This window comes from Hakea prostrata, chromosome 9 (genome assembly GCF_041222555.1).
Source record: "Hakea prostrata isolate BN-2017 chromosome 9, UWA_Hpros_2, whole genome shotgun sequence".
Classification (NCBI taxonomy): Eukaryota; Viridiplantae; Streptophyta; class Magnoliopsida; order Proteales; family Proteaceae; genus Hakea; species Hakea prostrata.
Genome location: NC_142608.1, coordinates 10,987,505 through 11,015,205, shown reverse-complemented (window position 1 = coordinate 11,015,205; position 27,701 = coordinate 10,987,505). Strand labels below are relative to the sequence as shown.

The 27,701-nt window shown below is 38.4% G+C and overlaps 2 protein-coding genes across 3 annotated transcripts; both read left to right on the top strand.

Annotated features, from left to right (window-relative positions):
• Window positions 1-443: 443 nt before the first annotated feature.
• Window positions 444-19,730, top strand: CPL1 (C-terminal domain phosphatase-like 1). 2 transcript variants are annotated; one of them, XR_016175600.1, is made up of 18 exons: window positions 444-1,271; window positions 2,203-2,679; window positions 3,441-3,651; window positions 3,862-4,019; window positions 4,131-4,201; window positions 4,407-4,512; window positions 7,061-7,141; window positions 7,443-8,000; window positions 8,106-8,169; window positions 12,774-12,910; window positions 13,010-13,063; window positions 14,910-15,006; window positions 15,549-15,784; window positions 15,893-15,979; window positions 16,696-16,761; window positions 16,856-16,929; window positions 18,652-19,180; window positions 19,308-19,730. XR_016175600.1 is itself a non-coding variant. In XM_089168855.1 (17 exons), exons 1-17 carry the CDS (start codon window positions 1,014-1,016, stop codon window positions 18,755-18,757), a joined length of 2,841 nt encoding a protein of 946 aa, XP_089024981.1. In that variant the 5' UTR covers window positions 444-1,013; the 3' UTR covers window positions 18,758-19,730. The 2 variants fall into 2 exon arrangements, 1 of the variants encoding a protein (XP_089024981.1); XM_089168855.1 differs by having other exon boundaries at window positions 18,652-19,730.
• A 1,932-nt stretch (window positions 19,731-21,662) lies between these two features.
• LOC149004627 (Clathrin light chain protein) lies at window positions 21,663-27,571 on the top strand. Its single transcript, XM_089168861.1, has 3 exons — window positions 21,663-22,357; window positions 26,514-26,667; window positions 26,763-27,571. The coding sequence occupies exons 1-3, from the start codon at window positions 21,888-21,890 to the stop codon at window positions 27,270-27,272; spliced, it is 1,134 nt and encodes a 377-aa protein (XP_089024987.1). The 5' UTR covers window positions 21,663-21,887; the 3' UTR covers window positions 27,273-27,571.
• Window positions 27,572-27,701: the final 130 nt, after the last annotated feature.

The window sequence follows — 27,701 nt, the reverse complement described above, 5'->3', positions numbered from 1 at the left end:
ATCTAAGAAGAGAAGTGAATGATGAAACAAAATTTTGAAATAGAGAATTAAGGATAGGAAAAAGGTTAAGTGTTTTAATTGTAAAATTACAATTTATATCTTTTAATTTGGTACGGTACCAATTCGGTACGGTTTCGGTATGTACCGACAGTATGAGTATCTAAAACCGGAACCGTATCGAATTTGGAACGGTACGCTACGGAGCGGTTTTAGATGTTACGGTTTGGTACGCAATTGACACCCTTAGGGGGTGGGGGTGTAAATGGCAATATTGGCCTATTGCGAAAGGAAAGAAAGGAGATGCTTGATTTAGAATTATAAGACGGTGATCACATGATGAGCATATGATAGGCGGCGTATGCTGACCAGGACAGAGGAGTGGAACTATTGGATTCTTTAAATTAAACAAAACGAAATTAAAGAAGAAACGAAACTGACTTGAGTTTTGGGCCTTTGGGCTATTATTTCTTCCTGTTGGGAAGTTTATTTGCAATCGGCGCTTTTCCCTGTTAAGGTTTCCTTGGGAATGGTGTGGACGCACTAGGGTTTTGTTTTCGTATTCTTTCCGTTTCTCATCGAACCCTAAAATCAGAAACTGGTTTGAATCTTTACGTCCGACTGATCGATTTGTATTGCCGCTGATCGTCTTCTCAGACCTAAAATCTGAGGAACAGAAGACACAGAACACAGAAAAAACAGAATTTTTTTGGGTCTAATCTGTAAAACTGGGTGAGATCGGCTCTTAGTCAGCGGAAAAATGCATGAAAACCGAAATCACCTCAGATGAAATCAACGCAAATCTAAAGCATCCTTGAAGTTCTTCTTTATTTCCGATGGACAACAAAACCCTATATTTGGACTCCTGAAAGAATCTGTATTTCTCCTCTAATGATGAAATCAGAACTTCAGTTTGTACTGGACAACCGCTGAAAGGGTAATCTCAACTTTGATTTGTTTAATCCAAGCAGGAATATTGATTCTGGAGCAGATATTCTTTTTGAGTCTGTGTTAAAATGTTCAAATCGGTGGTTCATCTGGGCAATTCCCTGCTTGGGGAAGCAGAGTTTTACCCTCAGAACTCGAAAATCAACGACCTGATGGACAAAGAATTCAGAATCTCTCACTTCTCACAGCCGAGTGAGAGGTGTCCACCACTAGCAGTTCTTCACACTATCGCCCCCTGTGGCATTTGCCTCAAAATGGAGTCGAAAGCGCTTTCGGGGGATTCGCCGTTCTTGTCTTTGCACACCTCTTGTCTCAGAGAGAACAAGGTACCACCGAACTCAGAGCGAAAATCAGCTCATCGGAAGAAAATTGCTGTAAATTTACTTCTTAAAACTCAAGAGGATTCTGAACTCCACTCGAACAGTAATCTTCGAAGTGAAACATTAGCTCCGACAGTTCTAGTGAATTATGTAGTTGCTTCTGGCTTTGCTGTTTCCATGCGTTTATTTTTCTCTCACTTCCATCTTATCGACTTTGTTTTGAACTGCTGAACTTTGGCTGACATGTCTGACGAGGAACGTTTTTCATGCTTCTGAGAACCTAACTTTCCGGTTTTGGAGTTAAAAATACCTACAGAGGCTAAGAAGATAATGTGTAGTGTCCTGTACTTAGTTATTAATGCTGTTAGAATTGTGGTGTAGAAGACTTGATTTAGTGGGATGGTTTCCTCACCACTCCCTTTTCTCTTTAAGTTGAGTAGCTCTCCGATTTCCCCATCTTGATGCTAAGATACAATTTATAGCATCCCCAATTTAAATTTCTAGGTATTGTTAATCTATCATCGAAACTTAGCTTTTTAAATGACTGGAATTTCAGACTCTTAATCTAAGAATGGGTAAGGTTGACTATCTAATGATACTTGTCAGATAGAAATGGTAACTAAGATGATAATGGAAATTGTCACATCATATGAAAGTTTCACAGGAATTAAAAAAAAAAAGAAAAAAAAAAAAAACCACTTAACATGGTGGTTTCTTTTGGATATGTACTCCTTGGTAAGGTTGACAAAAGTTCAATGAGTAGATATACCATGGATTTTTTCCCTCATTTTAACTTCCGTGTTTATAATATAACATATCTACTGATGAGGCTTGTTCATAACCTTCCATTCTATGTTTTTTTCTCTTCCCGTCGAAATATGATGCATCTTCTTGCTTACATAGTTTTTGATGGTGTTGGGTGCATCTGCGCTTACAGACTGCAGTTATGCCTTTTGGGGAAGAGGAGCTCCATTTGGTGGCCATGTCTTCAAAGAATAAGGATGAACAATATTCCTGCTTTTGGGGTTTCAATGTTGCACCCGGACTTTACAATTCTTGCCTTGTCATGCTGAACCTTAGATGTCTGGGCATTGTATTTGATCTCGATGAGACACTAATAGTTGCAAATACAATGCGCTCGTTTGAGGATCGTATTGATGCCTTGCAGAAAAAAATTAACATGGAGACTGATCCACAACGCATTTCTGGTATGCTAGCAGAGGTCAAGCGGTATCAAGATGACAAGATTATTTTGAAACAGTATGCAGAAAATGATCAGATTAGTGATAACGGGAAGGTAATTAAAGTTCAATCTGAGGTTGTTCCAGCTTTGTCCGACAACCATCCGTCAATTGTTCGGCCACTTATAAGGCTGCAGGAGAAAAATATTATTCTGACTCGCATCAATCCAGTGGTACGTACTTTCCTATTCCCATTCAACAAGTAGTCCATGCATGTTTGAAACCATATTTCCATTACTAACCCTAATGCAACACAATGACATATAATTTACGGCACACACGCAGCCTGCTTTTGGTGGAGACATACTCTTCACGAAGGGAATATTTTGTCTATATTTTATTGTGTGGATGAAGAACTGTTTCTTGGTGTCCTACTTTCATGCTCTGTAAAAGCAATGATTTAGACTTCACAATAAATTGGGAAAGTATGCATGGTTACCTGCACTATAGTTGGTGGTTCACCAATGTGATATTTTGTGCTAACAAATGTGAGTTTTTTTAAGCCAAAAGTTGATTTAATTGAGATAGGTGTACGTGTTCAACAATCAGCTGTTCTTTTCATCTCCTTCCCTGCAAAAGATGCTGCACCCAGTGTATAAGGCTCTGACGTTTAGCAAGGTCTTGGCAGGGTCAAATGAATGTAGCCTTGCCCCTGTTTCCAGAAGTTGAACCCTTGACCTTGCATTCAGCAAGTGAGCATTTGACCAATGTGCCAAGCATGACCTCCTACTTGTTTGTACAAAAGAATCTATTTTATTATTTAGCTACTAGGTTCATTAGTTGGAATATTTCTCAGTTACCTAATCAAACTTATACCTTGGATTTGTATTAGGTTGATTATTAAGCTTGCAAACAACATGATATGACTCTTCCAATGAAGTGTTTGTTCAGATCACTCATTTTCCTGTAATTAAACGGATTTCCTTCCTCACAGATTCGTGATACAAGTGTACTTGTACGGCTGAGACCTGCATGGGAGGATCTTCGAAGCTATTTAACTGCAAGAGGTCGCAAACGTTTTGAGGTTTATGTCTGCACTATGGCTGAAAGAGATTATGCTTTGGAAATGTGGAGGCTTCTTGATCCAGAATCAAATTTGATAAGCTCAGTAGAACTGTTGAATCGCATAGTCTGTGTCAAATCTGGTAAGTCATGAACGGAGTATTCTTTCTTTGGTTTCATGGTTGCTTCTCATCTGTAGCTGGCATGCTCTAACGGGAAAGTATATGAAATTTCAGTTTGTGATCTGAACTCTTTGGAGTGTAGATAATACTACTTAACCATCTATTGTTTAACTTTACACTGCACTCTTACCTTCTGTACTGCCCTTTTTCCTATTTGTGATGTTTTAATAGGTTTAAAGAAGTCTCTGCTCAATGTCTTTCAAGATGGAATCTGCCATCCTAGGATGGCATTGGTGATTGATGACCGCTTGAAAGTGTGGAATGAGAAAGATCAACCTCGGGTGCATGTTGTTCCTGCATTTGCTCCATACTATGCTCCTCAAGCTGAAGTATACCAGATTTCTCTACAAAGTTTACAGCATCATTTTCAATCTATAGCATGGAGTTCTTTTACTCTTTCTTAAAGAAACTGGTACTTAGTATTACAATTCCACTTGCAGGCGAACAATGCAGTTCCAGTCCTATGTGTTGCGAGAAATGTTGCATGCAATGTTAGAGGTGGTTTTTTCAAGTAAGAAAATAAAGATCATTTCAAGTAACTAAGTTTTGTTTTTCTGTGCATCTATTGTTTGTCATTGTTGAATGTGACAGCCAATCGAACTTTGCATCCATTCTTTGTCCTTTTATAGCCAACTATGGAAGTCCTAAACCCCCTTGACATCGAGTTGCTGAGTTCTTCTGGCATGACATTGTCGGTCTTAACTTAATTTTGACAGAGAATTTGATGAGGGTCTACTACAAAAGATTTCTGATGTTCACTATGAAGATGACATGGCAGATATTCCTTCTGCTCCTGATGTGAGCAACTACTTGATCTCAGAGGTAAATCATGATCTTTCTTTCTCTTACTGAAGAATCAGAAGTACCATTCTGGACATTAAAAACTAAATCTTCTAAATAGTGGGTTGTACCAAGTGATACATCAAAAAGCATTGACCTGATTGAATAATTTGTTCACTTCATTATATCTGTGTTCCTATAATGTCTTTATATTCCTGCTGCTGCTCATTGAGTGTATTACTCTCCTTCCTCTTTTGGTTCTGTTTTGTTTGCTTTTTGTCTGTCTTTGACTCTTGGGGCATGGCCTTGACAATGTGGTCAATCTGCACTCTTTATATGGTTCATATATTCTGTTTATTTTCAGTGAAGGATTCTATGTATCAAAAGACATGATGGAGGCCTGAAACAATGTTGGGTGAAATAGTGGGAATATAGTTAAAAGTCAGTGTGGTTAGAGTTGGCATCAAATACAGTTTTGAATAAGATCTATGTATTCCATGGAGACAAGTGTAGTGGGCTGCAACAGGGATGGGCTTTTCAAAATCCTATCCCAGCCGTGAATGCTCTTTGGCTAATCCCATTCCCACCTGATCTTGATTCAGGGCCTAAAATTCTTATTCTTCACCCTAAACTTTGACAGGCCAACCCAATTCCATTTCCTCCCTGATTGTCTCTGATTGGACTGGGTCTTGACAGATTGCTCTTCATTGGCCTTGTTCCTGACCGGCCCTAGCCCTGATAATCAATTGTTTGAACCTAGAAGAAAAATACAAATGTATATAGCATTTTTTCTCTCGATGAATGAAAAAAATTCATTAACCAAAGTCCCAGAAGGGGGAACAAAAACATGTACAAGAGAAAGAAAAAGGGGGGGGGGGGATTACAACCTACTAGTTGGTAAAAAGGAGGAGCCGAGACCCTAGGAAATAACAATGCTCCTGTTCCTTGGGATATCCAAAACGGGGGGGGGGGGGGGGGGGGGGGGAGGTTGCAATAGCAGAAACCTCAAAGTAGATGGCTGATAGGCCTCTCATAACTTGGGTGTACAAGCGTAAGGATAGGGGGAAGAGCACAATATCACCTCCAGTGGCTGAAGGGGACAAAAGCAAGGAGAAGACAGTTGGCAACCTTCTATTGGACAGCAATCATTACTCTGCTCACAGCAGTGGGCAGCAGAGACAGTCCAGATGGCAGGAGATGAGTGGGAAGAAATGTAAGAGTTTGTTAGGATTGTTAGGGTATGTAAGGCGAGGGGGAGAGAAAAAGGTAGGAAGGAAGTAGCAAGCAGTGCTTGTGGGAGAGGGGAGACCTCTCGGGAAGGCTCTGGGTGTTGGGGCTGTTCTTGTTTATCAGGGAGTTTAGTTTGTTTTTGCTGTTCTTAAATTAACTATCTGCTGGTAGGATCAGCTTGTGTTCATTAGTGTTAATTACTTGGCATTACTTAATGAATTCAGTTGTTGCTCCACTGTTGTTCTTGCTGTTCTGAGATTAAAGTAAGGCAGTAGTAATCTATTCTTCTTCATTACTCGTGAAATCAATGAAGGTTATAGTAAGGTTCTATCAATGGCTTTCCAAATCAAGACAAGAGATTTGGAGTTGGAGGTCCATCGCCTAAGGTTCTGCTCCCACCATAAGTGAGAGATCAAAACATTGAAAACCAATCTGCCTACCACATCACAAATAGAGGGGCATGCAAAATGTCTCAAAAACCAATCCCAATCCCTTGGGAACACATGGGGGCGTTTGGAGTGGGGCCAAATGGAGGTGATGGCTCTTGACTACAAGGAGCGGGAGAAGGAGCAAGAGAAGAAAAGGTGGTTTACATCTTCGGGGCTGTTCCAAGTTCCAACTATGGGTGCAGTTAGGGTTGACATAGAGGTGCCTTTGGATGAGGAAAGACTGAATGGGAAGGCTGAGGTTAAAGGCCTCCAAGCAATGTAGATAGCATTAAACCTAAAAGAAAGTAATGTTTTGACAATAATTACTTTCTCAATCTCTTTGTAAGACGATTTTGTGTCTGTTTGAGATTAGGGCAAAAAAATCACAGACAGGACGGGTGGAACAAATGCAAATCCCAGGCCCGACCTTAGGGCCAAAATCTTGAGGCTAGGCCCTGTTCAAGCTCTCAGGGTGGGTCAGGACCACCAGAGCCATACTTGCACATCTAAGGTTTAGTTTAGTTGAGTTGGGATGCGTATCTCATTATTTGACCTAGAACTAGAGGAAAAGATGGCTGACGGTCTGTGGACTTCCTGTGGAAAGTTTTCCTTCCTAGATTCTTTGAATGGATTAGGTCTTATTATATGAGCCTTGTTCTCTGTGTTGCTTCATTCATTGTTCGCCATGAATATGGCTAACTGTATATGACTGGCAGCCTGAGTCGCCTGACAAAAAGGTTAGATTGATATTGTTTGTAATCATTGACCAATGATTCAATGAATGCTACTAATCCCAGGTCAAACATGGGATGCTAATGCTGGAATGATAACTTAGGAGACAGTTTTCCATGTGACTGTTTATTAAACTTTAATCCCTGATTTCTTCAGTAGTGTATAAAGTAACTGACACTGTTCAATGAATCGCTGCTCAGGATGATGCTGCTTCAAATGGAAACAAAGATCCCCTTTGTTTTGAGGGAACGACCGATGTTGAAGTTGAAAGAAGATTCAAGGTTAGATGTATTATTATTTCTATTCTTTTGCATGTTCATTTGTGGGGTTCATGTGAATTCTTTGTGTTGCAAATATCCTAACGCTATGATCTGATCTACATCCTTGAATATGCTTTTTTATTATGCATCTTTTTTTTTTTTTTTTTTGGGGGGGGGAGGGAGAGAAATGTCTGGCTTTTGGCCACAAAGTCTTCCTTTTTTATTCTATATATATCTGGGACATAATATTTGTTAATCGAGAAAATTGGTGTTTGAATGTGATTATAATGATGAAAAGTTTGAAATCTCTTGAGTCATTCAGGATGCAATTCAAACATCTTCTCTGGACCCAAGGCTTGCCCCTGTCCAGCATGCAGTGACGTCTTCATCTGCCTCAATTTCACAGCCAGCTTCTCAAGGACCAATATCATTAGCTAGTAATCAGTTTGGTCAAGCAGCCTCATTGGTTAAACAAATGAGTCCTGTGGGCCTTTCAGAATCTATGTTGCAAAGTTCTCCCGCTAGAGAAGAAGGTGAGGTTCCAGAATCAGAATTAGATCCTGATACAAGGAGGAGACTTCTTATATTGCAGCATGGGCAAGACACAAGAGACCATACCTCAAGTGAGCCAGCATTTCCTGTAAGACCTTCTCTACAAGTTTCAGTCCCTCCAGTCCAAACACGTGGAAGCTGGTTTCCATTGGAGGAAGAGATGAGCCCTAGACAACTGAACCGAGCAATACCCAAAGAATTTCCTATAGAACCAGAAACAATGCATTTTGATAAGAGGAGATCTCATCATGTTCCTTTCGTACATGGAGTGGAGAGTTCAATTTCTTCCGACAGAATTCTTAATGAAAACCAAAGGTTGTCTAAAGAGGTATTTTCTAGGGTTAACCCTGTACTGTTGGCTTTGCTGTGGAAACACTGGGTGAAAAATTTTGGTTGACGAGGCATAATGATCTGATAACATGGTAATTTGCAGGGACATAATGGAGACGAAAAGTTAAGGTTGAACCGATCAGGATCAACTTTTCAATCTTTATCAGGTAAGTTCCTATTACAATATGATTGTATGCTAGAAAGCTATTCGATTCTCTTTTGTGGCTCTTGTTAATATTAACTTTTGCTGGTTTCATGGGTTGATTCTTGGCTATATATATATTATTGAAGAAACTGTACATTTGATTTGTTGTTCCTTATTGTCTTCTACTTAATCTGTTTAAGTTTTTTGTTGTCAGTTTCAAATTCTATTTTATACTTAACAATGTAGTTGACAGTTGAGACGTTTACTACCCGTCAATACTACTTCTCAGTTGTCACACTTGATTGTAAATTAATGTGGTGAAATCTTGACGTTTATTGTCCTTGATAGGGATAGTGGTTGACCTTTGGCTGATCAGCGCCGTTTTCAGGTGAGACCATCCAGAATAGCTTACTTTCCTGCTGGCTACATAAAGCACATTAGAAAAAAAGAAGCCCATATCAAGTGCGCAACTCTCCCGCGCTTAGTATAACACAAATTACATTCCCTTTTGTATGAAGGCATCATTTGCTGAGAGGGCAGGTTGCTGGTTCTGCGTTGATTTTCCCCCCTTCTCCAATGATTAGGGTAGCCTAGGCTCTCACACAACTATGACGTTGACTAGTTACTGAGCAATCATGTATGATTTCGTGGACCTTTTGTTAGAATCAATGCCTATGGGATTTTTCTTTTCACGGCCAGGCATGGCAAATCAATCACCATACAGTCCCAGAGAAATGAAATTTTGAGGCTTAGGTTTCGATGTGGATACTCATTAAAAGAGACTGGGGGGCCCTGGGGGGGTTGGGAATCCCAGGTCAATCTTATCTCATGGTTACAATGAAATTCATATAAATGGCATTGGGATCTATTGTTGAACCCAGCCTTCTATTTGCCAGAAATATGATCTCCAAGTTCCTAGTTCCATTGCATGGAGGGAATCACTAAAATTTCCCTTCTATAAAACCACTTCCACTGTAACTACCCAAGTACCCATGCCTAAATATGTTCAGCATTACTTTGATGGCCAAAAAAAACCATAGCTGACCCAAGTTTATTTATTTATTTATTATTATTATTTTTTAATCTCAAATTCCCTGTCCCAGATAATTATTCAATTTGGATATTTCAGCTTGATCACCTGCTAAAATGTATCATCTACATAGATAATAAGATCATCAATGTGCGTGTCAGATTGCCTGGTAAATACAGTATGATGTGCATTAATCTTTGTATATCCTTCTGACACGATAGCTTTATGGAAGCAACCAGATCAAGCTCTGGGCCTCTGGGGGGCTGCTTTAGCTCATGTAATGTATGTTTCAGCTTACATGCCTTCCCTGGAGTACCCCTACTCGAACAACCATGAGGGGTTCCAGGTACACTTCCTCTTCAAGTTCACCATGAAAGGAGGTTTGTTCAACATCAAGTTGTTGCAAGTCCAGCCCTTAATTAACTGCTTTAGGAATTACCTGAATAGAGTTTATCTTTGCAACTGTAGCAAAAGTCTCCTATTAACTTCCTACCTTAAGTCTGAGCAAATCCCATACCGGCAAAACTGGCTTTTTATCTGTTCAACAGTTCCATCTGCTTTCTGTTTCACAATGAAGTCCCATTTGCTATCTATGAATTTCTTGCTTGGAGGAAGTGTCACTAACTCCTAGTTATCATTCTTACCAAGTTCCTTCATTTCTTCAATCTTGGGTTCTCTAGAGTTTGCCATAACATTCTGCCAGTTCTGAGGAAGGAAACAGAAGACAAGCACAAAAGCATGATAGGAAGGGGAAAGAGAGTCATAAGGCACACAATGAGAAGTTGCATGCTGGCAAAATTGGGTTGACTCAAGAGATGGATCATTAGGAGATAGGACATTACCAGACTCAGTAGTAGAAGAAATTGGGTTTGAGGACAACAATTGGTGAGGTGGAAAATCGGTAGTAGTAGTATCAATTTACTGTTTAGGAGAGAGGCGGAAAAATGGTTTTAAGGTTTGCTACCTGCTGCTGTCTAGGAGGATCAGCATCAGCAGGAAGAATCAAAAGTCGTCTTGAGAGGGTCTGTCCCTTGAAGGGTAAAATTGGTGTCGTGTCTTCACCAGTATGTTCCCCATGAAGGAATGCTTACCTGGAATAGTAAGCCCCACCCTCATGGAAGACCACATCCATTGAAACTAATCTGCATATGGTGATACCTGTACTCTTCTGAGTGGAGTAGTCAACGAAAATACATTGAAGACCAGAGTGATCAAACTTTCTTTGGAGATGATAACCTGTGAAAGAACACCTTCTGTGCAACAATAAAATGAGATGAAACTTGGAGTATATCCAGTGTGGAGTGGCCTCCCAATACACGGGAAGAGATCTGGTTCATAAGAAGCAGCACAGAGGACATCAGTCTCATATGGTGAAGGAACGTGCATCTGACACATCAGAGAGTGCCACTTCCAATAAATGATGATTTTCCATTCATCCACAACTCCCGATTGAAACCTCCCTTGACCCCCATGTTCCGCAACAGAGACAACTAGAGAACACCCCCCCCCCCCCAATGAAGAAAAATGAAAAGTAAAGGGGAAGAGAAGTTTAAAACACACTTGGTTTTAAAATCTTTATTTATTTCAAGCACAGCCTATGTATTCTCATGCAACTTGGTGTGTTTCTTTGGCAACATCCTTGCTGGCTCATCATAGTGGTTGATCGGAATCATGCATTGAAGAAGTCTACCTCTAGTCCAAACATTTTCTGGCTATGTGTCTTGTTGAAGTCCCGATCTTTGCCATTCTTTTTGCACCCGCCGCTTCCTCTGGTTTGACTAAAGGAGCCCAAACTCCAATCATGACCCCCAATCCAACAATCCCTCCTTTGTCCCTTTCCTGCATTTATTTATTTTTATCCTGCCCAAACTGCCCCTCCCAGCAGCTTTATTTCCCATTTCCAGTTTTTCCACTTGTCTCCTGGTTTTCCCTCCAAAACCTACTACTAAAACACTATTGTCTCTTTCTGTTTGAATTCCATATTATGATTCTCCTACCCATATAGATTTCATTTACACATTTGTCGCCATCATTATTATAAATTTCTAATGTCATCTATTTAATGCCTTTACACCTTGCTTTGCTTTTGAGTGTATGTCATCTATTTATTGTTTGAAACCCCCTTCTGCTTTTGAGCATTTTGTTGTTTTCCCTTCAACTTGGTCGCAAACATTGAATCCTTCCACCAAGGTCTGAGAACCTGTTTTGAACCCCAACCTGATTAATAAAAAAAGCGAGTTGGGCCGAGATCTTAGCAAGGTGGTGCAATTCTTTTCCTTTTATTATTTTTAAATATTTTAAATATTTATTTAAATTAGCTTGTTTGCTGTATATGGTGGGGTTTTGACCCATTTGATTGTACAGTGTATTTTGGGCCATTTAAACTGAGTTTTGAGATCTTGGTTTCAGATTCCAGCTTGATCAGCCAAATAAGAAAAAGAAGCACAATTGGACCAATACCTCAGCATGGTGGCATACCCTTTATTTTTTTGAGTGTTTGACGCGTTGGGTGGTTTTTGGCCCAGTTTGGTCATGAAACTTGGAATATGGCCAATGTAGGCCATTTTAACAGATGGTACTATCGGAGTTTGTAATATCAAAGTCCAAAAAGGATTTTGACGTTGACCCCTTGGTTGGTTGGCTAAAGGTTCTAAACTATGCTACTTTATACAAAATTTAGTGATAGCTATTTAAATAAACATTGTACATATAAAATGTATAATATATCAATATTAACATAAACCTCATCAACTCTTTTGTTCTCACTCGAGCCACTTCACACGTATGCATCAACCACTAACATATCATTTCATACAGTTACAGTAAAAGATCGATATCTCATTAAGGTATTGAGATGTTACAGAGATCTTGAGAAGATGTTTTCTTAACTCTTATCCCATCAAGTCTTGGTTTTGACTATAGAAAGATTTTGCTGTTTAAGTGGTAGATCAGAGAATGGTTGCTACAGTCCTCTGGTTCCCCTCACAATTCTTTTTCTTTTTCTTCTTTTTTTTTTTTTTTTTTGGGGGGGGGGGGGAAGTTGGGTTTTATTTGATTTTATTTTCTTCTCTTTCATTTTTGGGTCCCCCCCCCCTCCCCTTTTGAGGTGGGGAGGGGTTGAGGGATATGAGGATTGAAAGAAACTTAGTCCCCAGTGTGAATTTGTCAGAAGCTTTCGTACTAGAGGGCATCAATTTTTGATATCTTAATGGTGTCTAATAATTCTAAAGGCAATATGTTGAGCCATAACTTTTGTTCCTTTTTTTTTTTGGGTCAAAAGAAACTATATTTTTTGTTCCTCATGTACTTTTGTCCTGCATTTCTTCAGATTTCCAAAAGAAGGAAAGTTTATGGTTTTGTGTAGTTTTGACCTATTTGTCTATTTGTGGATATGTATTTATTAGGTGATTATAGAATCCACTTATCTCCTCCTTTGAGAACATGTCTGCGGTTTATGATTTTTAATAATTGATATATTTTTTTTGCACAGTCCTATAGTCTGCACTCTGCAGAACAAAAAAAGAAGAAAAGGTGATGATAATTTGCTTAGTTTTTGTGTATGATCTTGTCTAATCTTATCTATGTTCCATTTAAAGGTGATGAGGTGCCTTTGGGTAGATCTCCTACTGTCAAGCGGGATCTTCATTTTGATTCTGGGCGGGTTACACCACCACCATATTCAGAAAGCCCTGCAGTAGTTCTACAGGAAATTGCAACGAAATGTGGAAGCAAGGTATCAGAGAAGTTCTGATGTAATAAAGCTGGAGATTTAATAATTTAGTCAGTTGGCTTTTTTCTTAGTTTACTATAGTTCCTTTTTGCTTACTTGTAGGTGGAGTTCAGACCTGCTTTGGTTTCTAGCACAGAACTGCAATTCTCTACTGAGGTATCTTAGCATACTAATTTAAGAGAAATGTTTTCTTCTAGATAATGTATAGTGTATACAACAACTACAGTAACAGGATAGTCATTGGCTTAAGGCGAACTAGCATATACTTAAGCCCATTGTTCTTCAACTTAGCCTTTCAGTTTGCTCCAGACCAAGCGCATAGTCTGAGTCTTACTGGTTCACTGAAACCAGATTGTTGGCGAGGATTAATTAGTTTCTGTTTGTTACATTAGTTACTAATTTGAGTATCTAGTAATTACTACCTGGCTGTTACTTATATATTTCTACCTTGGTCTAGGAGGTTTGATCTCATGACCTCACACACACACACACACACACACACACACACACACACACACACACACACACACACACACCGTTGTGGTTGGCCATAGGTGAGACTTGAGAGAAGTTGGTCATATCCTTATTCCTTCCCTTTTCTCTCTTCCTTTCTTGTATCGAGTTTCCTTGTTTTTCTGTCACTATAGCCAACCTGTTGGTTGACCTGCTGTTTCTGTTTGGTGCAATTACTGAGATAATAATTATTGTTGATCTAGACAAGAAACTTGGTTGTAACATTCGGAACTATTTGGTTGTAACATTCGGAATTATCCTTTGTTTCTTTCAAGTCCTGATGTCTTTCTCATGGAGTTTCTGCTGCAATCCATGTTGACTCATATTCTGTCCAACAGACGACTACAATGTTTGAGAATCTTTTTCCCCCATTGGAGTCTTCCATCAACTTTCCTCACCTCATCCAGTGGCTGGCTCTATTGCAAGTCAGTCAGTTACCTTATCTGTCCATCGCTTCTAATTTCAGTCCTGGGTTATTATCTGATTTCGCTCTGTTATTATTATATCCTTGTCTAACCATCTGTTCTCCAAGGGTTTTGAGGTGTTCTTCTACCTTTTGGTACCCTACTATCAACTGGTTAGTTTGTTTGACCTTAGTAAGTGACTAATTTCTGAGATTACTTACTAATTTCAGTCTTTCAGCCCTTCACTGCATCCTTATCTCTCAATTGAGTTACTACCATACTCTTGAGGGATTGTTTGCATATGCTCAGGTGCTGATCAACTTTATTTTGATGTTCATCTGCTGATATGTCTCCATTCAAGGTCCAGGTACAATATAAATATTAGCATATTTGGGCAAGTGAAATGGGCATATGGTGCCATATGAAAATTCTAATTAAGAAGATTTCTTTGACCAGAACTTAGCCTGAAGGATTGTTGCATCCATTCGTTTCATGATTTTTTTCTTGGGCAGCAACTGCCATCTTGAAGTTTCTTCTTTCCCTTATTCCTTCTCAATCATCAAAGATTTTTTGATAGATTGAATACTAAGTTCATTGAATTATTTTGTCTGTATTTAGAGATGGAAATCCTTCTTTTTCTTGAGTATGTATCACAAGCCCTTTTTAGTCCCTTCTAGACTTGTAACTAGTACTGGTTCTAATTTTACAGATTTTCTCTTCCCTAGAAAAGAGAGATTAGTTTCACAGGTTCCTTTTCCCTGATTTGTTAATCATGTTCTTTGATTCCAAGGGAATGCTATTTCTTATTTTGACTCTTCCTTGTTTTTTTTTTGATCCATTAAATACATAATTGTTATTAAACTTTTTTTGAAACATAATTATTATTATATATTTTTTCCATGGATAGTTCCAATGTGTGTATTTCACGTTGTTGCATATTTCAATGATGGCAATTGGTTGTTGGATCTGAACATGTTTGGTTCATGATGTGATTAGCTTGTGGTTGTGTGAGAGCAATTAATCAATGTGTTTTTGTTTGATCCAAAAAAAAGAAAGATTGTAAGATTAATGTTTTGCTTTTGTAGGTCTGGTTCACCGGGGAAAAAGTTGGTGAAAGTATTGGTAAGACAAGGAAGGAGGCTCAGCAGCTGGCTGCTGAAAGTTCTCTTAGGAATTTAGCCAGTAAGGATGACCTACTTTTTTTTGTATCTTTTGGTTCTTACTGCTGGCATTGAATTTTCTTCTACTTTGATTTGTTTTTACACTTGTCTTGTTGCTGTTCCCTATCATGCACATACACATGAATAAAAAGGATTTTGTTGTTAGGCATTAATTTTCTTCTATCTTGCATTGTGTTCAGTGTCTTGTGGGATTTTAAGAGCCCCTAACGAGAAGGGTTGTTGCCTTCTTCATAACTTCTGTTGAGATTATGACTTTTTGCTTATCTTTCTGATGCATGAGAGTTCGAGGATGTAAGGATAATGAGAGAAGAATGTATGACGCAGTGATGCCTACGTTTTATCTTATTTTTTTCTGCTCTAATTAGAGATGAATAAATTTAATCTGCCCATAGTCCTATTTACATTTTGCCAGCATATAGTAAGTGCACTCATGAGTGAGTCAACACTACTACTGCTGTCCCATTCCTACTTATATTTGAACTTTTATAGTCAGCATCAGGTATATCTTTTGTGCCTCTTAGATAGTTACACTCTTTTCTGCAGATAAATATCTGTCACATGTCAAGCCTGACCCCAGCTTGGTGCTTGGGGATTTGAACAAGCTTTCACATGCAAATGAGAACGGCATTGTTGGTGATACAAATTCTTCTGGGTTTCTGCCATTTTCGAAGGAAGAATCTATTGCATTTTCAACTACATCAGAGCCATCCAGGTTTCTAGACCCGAGGACAGACGGATCTAAAAAATCAATGGGTTCTGTTGCTGCCCTTAAAGAATTAGTGAGATGCCAACTGCTTGTTTATGTTTAAAATTTTCGGTCTATTCTTGTCCATATTGTGTCAAATTTTCTGCTTTTAGATCAATGACATAAAGGAATTACTTTTCAGTGTTTGACAGAGGGGCTTAATCTAGTTTTTCAACCTCAGCCCCCACTTCCAACAAGTTCAGTTCAAAAAGGCGAAGTATATGCTCAGGTTTGCATTTTCCATAATGCTGCTTTTGACATTTAAATAGAAATATAGAATTACATGTCCGTTGGTGATGTTCCAATGGACTAATTATTTGGTTGGAAACTATTCTTTTTTAGCTTTAGTAAACATGATTACCAATTTATTATATTAAAATGTCCATGATTATGTACAGGACAAATTTGATTGATCACTCCCTTCACTTGAATTTGAACCTGGGAAAAATTTGATTTGGTTGGGGTTTTCAGGTTTAAGCTTGTTGGTTCCTCATTGTGTCTCCTATATTTGTGTTTCTATTCAAGTTCCGTTTTGCACCTTTATTTGTCTGTATAGACATTTCAGCCTTTGGGCCATCCGTTGTATAAGCTACATATAAAAGGGACGTGGATGGATTATCTGACATCTATATTACTGTAGTTTAGCAGTTTTAAGATAAAGCAAATGTGTTTGAAAATAAGGGATTAGGAGATCAATTGTTTCCAGCATTCATGATTTCTAGGCTGTTATCCAATCTTCTTTTTTTTTGGGGTGCTGAGGCTGTCATCTAACTTGATATATTCATTAGTAGTTTCCGTCTTTCCGATGCATAGCATGAATGGTACCTATATTTATTGCTTGGTTTAAACTAATACTTCCCCATGGATTGCTTGAATGCCATTCTGAATATAAAGTTATCTGTTTGGGAAAAAAATGCATAATCCTGATTGGGGAATGTGTTTTAGGTTGAAATAGGAAGCCAGGTCTTTGGAAAGGGAATTGGATCAACATGGGATGAAGCTAAACTGCAGGTATTCCCTCTTCACTTCATTGTCCTCTTCATCTTGTTCCTCCATTTTAATTTTGATGTATTTAGTCTGAAAACTTGGGTTGCCCCTTCATTAGGCTGCTGAAGAGGCCCTTACAAGCCTGAAATCAGTGCTTGGTCAGTATACGCAGAAACGTCCAGGCTCTCCAAGGTTAGTGATTTCTTTTTGAACTACATTTATGATTATTTTTGGCCACGGTTTCTTTTGTTTTGGAATATTTCCTTCACTTGAGTTAAAGTCGAATATGTGTTAGACATCTGGAGATGGATTTTAATTTCCTTTGTAGTATCTTTATATTTATATTTATATAAACTTCATTTGGTTGCAAAAGTTGATCCATGTATATAATTTTTATCTAAAGTGGAACCTGTTTTCCAGGCCAAGTTATTTTAAGCATTCAACTGCTAGAGGAATTCTTTTTACCTGTAGAAAAAATCATTCTTGGTTATTCCACCTTCTGTTACCCTATTAAAATGCAAAATAAAATCAAAGCTGCAATGGTTCTCTTTCTCAGAATAAGTTTGGGAACAGAACTGACTGAGAGGACCTATTCTCTTTCTGATTTGCAATAAGATAGCTTTTAGTGACCTGAAGACAAATTTCACATCATCCATTCTGTACCAGCACAGGCCAGCGAGAACCGTGTGGTGTCAGCGGAAAAATCCTCAAAAGCTTGCCTAAAAGTCATGAAATTCCGGTGGACTCAGGCATCTTCTGAGGGTTGTCTCATATGCCCTGTGCATTTGAAATTATGAGGCCAATGGTGTTCGGGAGAAAGTTTGTGTGATAATTGATAAATGAGATGGTCCTGCACGAGGTCCTTCCTGAAAAACTCGCAGATGAAATAGTACCAGTATTCAAATTTCTGCCTTGTGTTAAGAAGAGATGAAGGATACATGATGCCTCTTGGAATGGTCCACCACTAAACACAAATTTCCAGATCTCTTCCATTGTCTCCGCAGGCTTTATTGGCTATATATAACAAAGTAGGGTATCCTCACATACACCCATTCTGCAAAAGATGAGCAATGGTTTAACAATATACTATAGGCAAGAAGTTAACTGAGATCCAAGGTGTGGATAAATTGGAATCCTAGAGAAGTTGGATGTTTGTGGGGTGCATATCCGTGAAATAATCAGACTTGCTGAACCTAAGGAAATCACGGAAGATTAGAAATCTTAATTTTGAGGAAAGAGTGTTCAGTGAACTTCAGGTCGATAACAATGATCTAACTGACCATATGGTCAATGAAGATACCCTCTGTTGACCATTTGAACAACTGCAATGTCTTACAGAGAATTACTGAAAATGAATTACAGACTCCTAACTTTCATACTTTCAAAGATATCTGATCAAAGTAAGCTAAAGAAAATAAACAAATAGAGAGTCAGGAAGTGTTTGATGATTTGTTTGTTAAAGATGTAAATCTTGGACCTCTGTTATTTCAGAGTCCACTTGGTCTTGGAAAACCCTTGGAATCAATTGAAATGTTTTGGGAAATGGTGGAACTCGGCATCGCATCCAATGGGTTCACTCTTTTGGCAATAATAAGGCATGTTTAGAGGTTGTTGTTTTTCTAAATTAAAATCATTGTGCTTCCATTATTGCCAAATAACTCGAAAGGTGGAAAAACTTGTACCACTCATTTGTTTGATCAGATACTGTATTCCCTTGTGCCTGTTATTTAACAGCACAACAAACTAAAATAATAGTAAAACTTGTACCTTTATACCCTCTCTTCTTTTTTTCTTCTTCCTGTAAATATGTTTTAGTGTTCTCAAATGCTATTCAAAATTTTGATTATTTACTCTCTGTTTTCATGTGTTTTATCTATGTTCACTTGTTCACCAAGTATGTGCATGTTTGTTCAGATCATCACAATCAACTCCAAGTAAAAGACTGAAGCCAGAGTTATCACGAGTATTGCAGCGGATACCTTCTGCAAGATATGCAAAGAACACTCCTCCGGTTCCTTGACTACAACGCACCACCTTTCTTTTCTTGACAATACATTACGAAAGGCTCAGGACGATCATGAGATTTCCATAACTGTTACCAACCACCAATCTGCAATACTTTTAAGACGTGGTTCCAGTTGAAATTGTTTGGGATGAGTGCTGAGGAGTTGACATGTCAAAGTCTTTTGCCAAGCAACAGGACAGAGACATGGAGTTTCTATCGGACATTTCTGTGTTTACTACAGTTCTGAGTTGTACATCTTTTCTCAGGATCTTGTCATCAATTGTTTTTGTGGGTTGGCTGGAGATGGTTTTTAACTATTCAGATGTTAAAGCTTTTCTCCTCAGGCTCAGGAAGTGCTGGCCATTCAGTGTAAAATATTACTGGGTTGCAGATGCCCAATCATTTTTGTGCAGGTCTTGACATATCTCAAACGCCATGGTTGGTCTCTCCAAGAGCTGACTTGGGTTATGATTTTCAATTTTCTTGAATATGATGTTAGTTTCATGAAAAAAATATACATATGGTGGAATGCCATTTGACACAGCTTTTGTCCATTTTTTGTAAGTTGAGTAGGACACCGCTGCGAAGGTACAAGGCAAGCCAGAGCAGGATTCAGATACATGCATGTAGTAAGCTGAAGTCTTGTTATTGCTTCCGCTTGACCTCACTGTTTTATATTTGGAGGTAAAGTTGAGGCTTAGCAGAAATGTAACCGCCATGACCTGACGTTGTTGATCCTGATCTGCAACAGGTGCTGCGGAGATTTTAAGATTTGTTGTTGCTGTTGTAGAATGGGTAGGCTAGTTTAAACATTATAATGTTTGGATTATCAGACATGTCTCCCACTTTTTGAGGAAGTGGGTGTGTTTTGGGCTTCTAACCAAGTTACAGATTGTTCATCATTGGATCTTTGATTCATCTCAATTTACATGCTTCACTGCTATTTTGATTCTCTAATTAGCCTTTAATAACATTTCCGTACCCCCCCCCCCCTTTTTTTTCTTCTTCTTTTCTCTTAAAACACTTACGCCACCCCAAAAACCCCAAACGAAAAGAGGTGAAGGGTTACAATCCTTTCAGTTATGAGTCTTATGACCAAGGTTTGATTGACACTTTGACTGACTAGTGCTTGGGCTTTGGAGAATGATTTGCATAATCCTATCCAATCTCACCTTAACAAAGGTGGATTGAGAGGAGTCTTGTGACTTACCCAGCTGGTAGACATGTTTGCTGTACTATGCCCCCATTATATCTTGTGTACAGGTAGGTAGTTCAAAATTCTTCAGGTTTATGTTGAGGGGAAAAGAAAAACTCGCAAAGGATAGAGTGGAATGTCACTTAACTCCCAGTTCAACTCCCCACGCTTGTCTCTTTGTAATCAACCCCACCTGGTTCGAAGGGATTTAGGACCGACTGGTTAAGAGGTTGTATTTGTGTAAGCTTTGAAACGTAAAATTGAGCATGTTAGGAGGTGGATTTTGCGCCCTCCAAGACCCAAGGCTTTGTTAGGGTTAGGGTTTAAGCACGAGGTAACTCAAATACCTCAATAGCCTCCAACTTCAAAATAAAAAAAAATATCTATAGAGAAACCTTCCTTGTAGTGAAAGTTTTCATTCATAATCATGGGTAAGCCATTCACATGCATAATTACTTTTGCACCAACCAGCCAAAGGTCCAAAGTTTCTTTCATTATTTCTTAAAATCTTGTAAGAAAACAGACAATATTTGATCAAGAGTCTTTCTTCACTTTAGAGTGAAGGATAAAAAATGTTTTAATTTTGATAGTGTTTTTTTTTTCTCAAATATGTTAAGAATGTATAGCAGACATAAATTTCTTTCTCCTACCAAAAATTTTAAAAATAAACATGCACACAAATTTCTTTCTAGAATTTTATTAACTTCCACGGTTGGAAAACAACTCCATGATACATTTAATAAAAGAATGTATCAACTTATGTACACCTTGACTATATCTTTAAGGATATCTCATTACATTTTAAGAGGAGATTTAAACTCTTAATTTTTTTTTTTGGATAGAAATTTAAATTCTTGATCTCATGCTATGAGATGTTGCTCTTTTGCTAACTGAACAACTCCTTGAGATTGTAATTCTTGAGATTGTAATTCTTGATTCTTTCCATAGTGTACATAAAAGTTGGAAAAAAAATCTCCTTTGTTAGGCACAGCAGTACATTTTTATACCAAATAAAAGGTTGAAATTAAAAATTTAATTTTAAATTTAAATTTCAAACTAGTTTTCTAGTTTCTTTGTTTCTTTGACCACTTATTTGATATATATGGGCGTTGCTGTACGGCAGAGAACAGCAGTTTACAGCAGAACATGTTTTTCCATAAAAGTTATTGTTGTGGGCCCCAAATCCATGTACTGGGTCCTTCATCTCAAGAGTGGATTACTTTCATCGAGAGTTTACACATCGAAAATTATTGATCACCGCCTGAAGATGTTGATCTACCATCAACTGTATCAGTTCTGAAGTCGGACGACTTTGCCCTCAACATTTATTGTTTTTACAACCTTAATTAACGTCTTTTTTTCTTTTGACAAATAACTTTATTAGATATTCTTTTCTCATAAAAAATAACTTTATTTAATATAGAAAGATACCCAGTATAAGTGCAGCCATGCACGTTATAGATAAGTTCAGATTGGATTACAATTACACAGTATAAACTCAGTTTTACAATTTTACCCCTGATCGGTATCGGACGATCCATGACCCGATGTCGCCACAAACCATGCGTGCATCGATTCGATCTGTACGCTGGCGGTGTATTAAAACCATGGAAGGAAAAGTCAATAATCGGGTAATTCGAAATTTTATGAAAGAGGGACATTTCTGTCTTTCCAAGCAAGTTTATGGTTTTACGGTACTAAACCAGATCTCCCGTTCCCGTTCTTTCTCTCTCATCTATACATACCTGCTTATGCCGCGCGCTCTTGCATTATTTCCGCGACAGATTTGAGAAGCAAACCAGAAAAGAGAGCCTTGAGAAGACTCTCCCATCAGTTTTCTAACAAACGATCTGTCTTTGCGGAGAAAGAATCACAGTGATAAGAAGCAAAATTCGTTATTCACCAGCTCTTGCTGTATAGAGAAACAATTATTTGAGAGAGTAGCAGAAAATGTCGTTTGATACATTCAGCAATGATGGAAATGAGGGGGTAAGGAGCTCCCCTCGTCCCTTTGATGATGATGGATACATTGGTTACGACCCTCGGTTGCCGTCTCAGCGTTACGAATCTTACTCGAATTTTGCCGCAGAGGAAGAAGGCAAGGTGGAAGATGTAATCGATGATGAACCTCCACCTTCTGCGGATTATCATGGTGATTTCCCTGGTGAAGAGGAGGTTTCAGTTCATCACGTTTCGCATTCTGTTGACGCCATTCCACCTTCTCCTGAAATGTTCGGCTACCAAGATCCGAATCCCGATTACTCGTCTTCTCCCTTCTCTGAAATGCCCCAATCCAACGGGAATGGAAAGCCTTATGATATTGGTGCTGACGATGACGGTTTATTCACATCCGATGGGCCTGTTCTTCCTCCTCCCGAGCAAATGCGAGAGGAAGCTTCTGCTTTTCGCGAATGGCGCCGGTGAGGTTTCCTGTTTTTTTAATTCGTTCCCCTTTTATAACTTTTTATCTCAATTTGATTGATCCATTAAAATTCGAGAAACTCAGATGTATATTGACATTTTAATTTCTTGATTTGATATTTTCTTCCATACATAGTCAGATCTGTGCTTGTTTCTTTTATTATGCTTTTAAGGTTTGCCAATGCTGTTATTTATTTTCTGCTTGTGAATCTGAAATCCGGATTGTTGAAATTAATTTTTGGTATTCTGTACTGTCGAATTGATGCATTTCTTTGTATTATGCAAATATGTATATTCTGGTCATATGATAATGTTAAAACACCAATTTCCTTATTTAGAATGGGTAAAGTACACGGTAGAAATCACTAGATGATATTATGATATTTATCACCCCGATAAAATATTTTAATTTTTCGAACTATATTCTGCTGATCTGATGCATAATCTTTCGTAAAGGTCTAGGTTCTTTCATTGATAATGCCGATTGTTCATACCAAAAGAAAAAGTAATGCTGGTTGTGGCCCTTGTGGGTGCTCTGCTCTGTAATTCATTTTACACTTGATTGAGCCCATTGAAACTGATGTTGGCGGGAGAAGGTGTGTTTTCCCCTGAGGAATAGGTTAGGCTGTTAGCAGAAAATTCTTAATGGAAAGAGGATGATAGAAAAAGATTCCTCTCCTATCATTGTAGAGCTCTAATAATGTTTTTGTGTTTTAATCCATCTTCTCACCATGATTACAAGGTAAAAGCATAAATAATAAAAAGAAAAGAAAAAATTGTATATCCAAATGCAAATATAGATGCAGTGAAAAGCAACCTTCTGAAGGTTCACCAAAAAAAGAAAAGAAAAACAGCCCTTCCTGAAGTTATCCAACTGCTAAGGAACATGGTAAGCTGGAATTCCAATCCTTAGGCTCAGCGTCAAATGATTAGGCTTGCTTTGGACCTAATTTATAAAATACAAGAAATACCCCCAGGGCTATCATTATTGGAGATTCTGAATGTGACATGGAAATCAAAACCCCTTAGTCCATAACTCTGTCAGCTGAACCATCTATTATAGCACATGGTTACTTACAAAAAAAAACAGCAGCAACAACGACATAGCCTTATCCCAATTTGGTGGGTTGTGCTAGATACTGCTTCTGAACTCAGGTAATGTACCTCACGAGTCCATATGTACCCCAGCACACGCCCCAAAACCAGCCCAACAAGGTTGTTGGATTCAACTGTCGTGAGAAGCAGCCTTGTCTGATGATGTTGCAAGTTTTTGTTAGTCCAATGAAGCATCACCTACAGAAGCCCAGCCTAGATAAAAGCATGGAGAAGTTAAGGGACCCAAACAAGAAGACAAAGGAAGGAACAATACTGTTAAGTTGAACACTGCCTGAGTTATTGTTCACGTGAACAACTTGGTTATAGTGCATGGTATTGGTCACTTGAAAAACTGATATTATAACATATAAAATTATCCCTGAATCTCCTTTTAAAACGGGTGTTCTGTCCACTTCACCCATTGTCTGTATAGTGTCACTGGTATGTCGTTAGCCACTTGCAGAAGCAGTGCACGCCACCCGATACAGTCGATATGATACAGATACTTATTGCCACAATGATTGGCACAGATACATGACAGCTTGCATGGAGTACAAGATATGGATTTTTTGTATTTTTTTTTAGCTGTCTGTTTACCTAGCTTCAATTTCTGATTTCCAGCATGGTTGTAATAGGTGATCAGATGGTTTCTAAATTGAGTTTTTGCCAGGTAGTACTGATTTCTAATTTCAGATTTAGAAATTACGCTTAGTTGTTATATATAAATCTCTATTTTCTTCAGTTTGTCTTCCAGTTGTTTGTTTCCTTTTAGTTATTTAGGTTGTATTTTCATCTGGTTTCTATTTTTGAAACATGCTATCTTGTGAAGCCTAGGACAAGCTATAAATAGGTCTGATCAGTTGTATTGAATTATGAATTAACTAATGGAATTCTACGCTTGCTTGTTGGCTCTTGGTCTGAGAAAGACTTGTGTTCAACAGTTCCAAATCTGAGATAGCCTAATTCATGCTATCCCTAGCTTCTTATCTATCTGTTTGCCCTTCGCCTTATCTTTTATGTTCTTTAAATTGAAAAAAAGGGCGAGAAAATTCTTAGTTATTCAATTTGTTCTTCTTTATTTTATTGATCCTGGCTGCAATCAGTGCATTACTAGGCCTCAAAAAGGAGTTTATATTGATATTCCCTCTTGAGAAATCAGCTTTTTCCCTTGGTCCACCTGAATTTATATTCTGATCCTCAATCGCAATGCCAGCCTCTCTTCACATGAGTGGGGATGTGAAGGAAACTGAAAGTTGAGGGCTTTACTACTTTGGGTCATCACCTCCCGCAGTTGGATGTCCTAGGTATGGCTCCACTGCTTAAATCTGTCTGGAGTAGCGCCATCCAACTTGGCTTCCTTCTTTACAGATGCACACTTAATTTCTCATTGGTAACTTTACCCTACCTATTTCCCTGGCCCTCGTTGTTGATGTCAAAACATTGGACCTTCCCTGCTTGATGGGCGAATTTTTTTCTTCTTGTTTATTGTTCCAAGGAGGGGATCAATAACAGCCATAGACAAAGGCAAGTGATTTAATCTTACAGCATAAAGTCTGATTTGGACCTGTAACTGTTAAGCATGGTCTATCTGAGAGTTTCCTCTGTCCATGAAATGATATGAAGCACTGAAGGTGATAATAATTGTACAGAGATAGATGGTTGGGTCAGGTTGTTGTTTGTTATTTTCTCCAACTGGAAAATAATGTTTGCTGTTGTTGAAAGGAAGTTTGGATACTTTTGTGGTATTAGGTCTTCAGATCAGGACCTTGTTTCTCGTTTGTTCAAACTAATGTTGGTATGGTTCAGTGCTTCATTCTTTATGGTTTCATTCAGAATACAGGTTCGGGTTCCAATCCCCAGCCCTGATCCAAATAGGATCGGAGAGTGTGTGTGTGTCAAGAGGTCCATGGCCATCCTCTCTGAATAAGGATGCATTTCATGTCTCAACTCCCGTCCTTTTGGTGATCATGAAACTCTTTGTTGCTTCCATGAGGACTCTGCTGAATTTTCCTAGGTACAATAACATCAAACGCTGAACTTCATTCCTCATTGTTTCTTTTAAGCATGCAAATTCTTATCCATTTGCATCCCATCCCATGAAACCTAGGCACCATCTCTTCATTCGTTCATCAATTTTAGAAATTGAAGAACTTCTAACGTAGGTTAAAACCCAAAAGGGATGTATCCAACTTCATTGATAATCAGATAGGAATCAGATACCATAGATCAAATCCTAGAAAATGGAACCGGGGAGAAGCAAAAACTTCCACAGATCTCTATATATGTTGGAGTTTTTTATTTAATAACCTTGTATTACTTGCTACTAAAGTTAAGCTTCATTTATGAAGAAGGGAAAACTAAAAATCCAACCATGTAAGTGCATCCATAGCCAATCAAAGAATTTGGGCATAATAAGAATTGAGTCAACTATCCAGTGTAGGTTGTGCCTTTTAAAGTTCTGCATTTCTCAGCGTTTCTTCTGCAATTTGATTATGGGATGCCACCATACTAGAGGTAGTTTTGTGGAGTTCATTTGCATTTCTTTTTGTACAGTTGGAATGTTAACTGTTAGATAGTCTTGGTCCTTATTTTATTGATTACCTGTAAAATATTAGACTGCTCTTATCTGGAATACCACGGAAATTTGAAATTTGCCATTGCACATGATGACCGCCCCAAAATTCTTGTGAAAGTCCTTTGATCGTGTGTGCTACATTCCAATCCACTAGTGTATTTTGTTGATTCTTTTGAGTAGTTTATCAGGAGATCTCCTTTGGTGATTCTTTACATTCTGAAACAAAAGTCCTCTGACATCTTTACTTTCAGCTGTGAAATCAAAAGGAAGGAAAATGAAGTAGAAAATAATGTGTAATCAACTGATTCCAAATTATCAATTTTTTGAAATCCAATCCTCATACAGGTATCTTGTTTGTATTGTTTTGTTTTGTTGCCCTAGAACCACATTTTATTTATCTATTCAGTTAAATGTTTATATTCTTGGGTTGTAACTTTGCATTGATTCCAATTAATGGTGGTGAACTTTGTTTTAATTTGTGACAGCCAAAATGCCATTCATCTTGAGGAGAAGGAGAAGAGGGAGAAGGAGATGCGGGCCCAGATTATTGAAGAAGCTGAAGAATATAAACGGGTTTTCTATGAAAAAAGAATACTTAACTGTGATACCAACAAAGCTAATAATAGAGAAAGAGAGAAGGTAGAACTACTCTGAAGGAATTTTCTCCCATTTTCTCTTTCTATTTTTGGTACCCACATTCATTTTTGTTAAGATGAAAATGCATATTTGGACAGCTATACTTGGCTAATCAAGAAAAATTCCACAAAGAGGCGGACAAGCAGTATTGGAAAGCAATAGCTGAGCTCATTCCTTATGAGGTCCCCAATATTGAGAAAAGGAGAGGAAAGAAAGAGCAAGAAAAGAAACCATCAATCGTCGTTGTCCAAGGTCCAAAGCCCGGGAAGCCGACTGATCTTTCAAGGATGCGGCAGATACTCCTGAAACTGAAGCACACACCACCACCTCACATGATACCTCCACCACCTGCCGCTGCAAAGGATGGTAAGGAAGCCAAGGATGGCAAGGATGCCAAGAATACCAAGGATGGTGAGGAGGCCAAGGATGGAAAGATTGTCAAAGATGGAAAAGTTGCTTCACCCACTGCAGTGGAAGCAGCTGCAGGAGACACACCTGCTGCCAAAGAGATCATCGTTAACGGTGCCCCCGATTCATCTACTCAGGAGGCTTCTGAGGTAACTGAGGACCAGACTGCCAAAGAGCCCCAGCCAGCCAACGATGAATGATTGTGATGGCGTTAGATTGGATTTTCCGTCCTTTATCCTCAACTTTCTTCTAAATTTTTTCTCCTTGAATTGAATCTTCGATTGCTTCCTATGTTCGTTTACTCCATTCATTACTAGAATAAACAAGCTAGGTGTAGATCCCTTAATGATTTTTGCAGTTTGAGCGTCTGAACTGTAAAGCTACTGTTTGTTACCCTCAGGATTTTTTTTGTGGGAATATGAGATTGATAATACTTACAAAAAATATATACCTTTTCTATTATGTTTTAAAATATGATTATTGGTGCAGGAACTCATTTTCTAGGAGGGGTTTGCTTTGAGAATCAAAGGGAAAGCTTCCCAGGCTTTGGTGTAGGACCTCATTTTCTAGGAAGGATTGTCAATTGAACAATGCATTTACATAACATTTTTTGTGAGACAAGAAAGGAG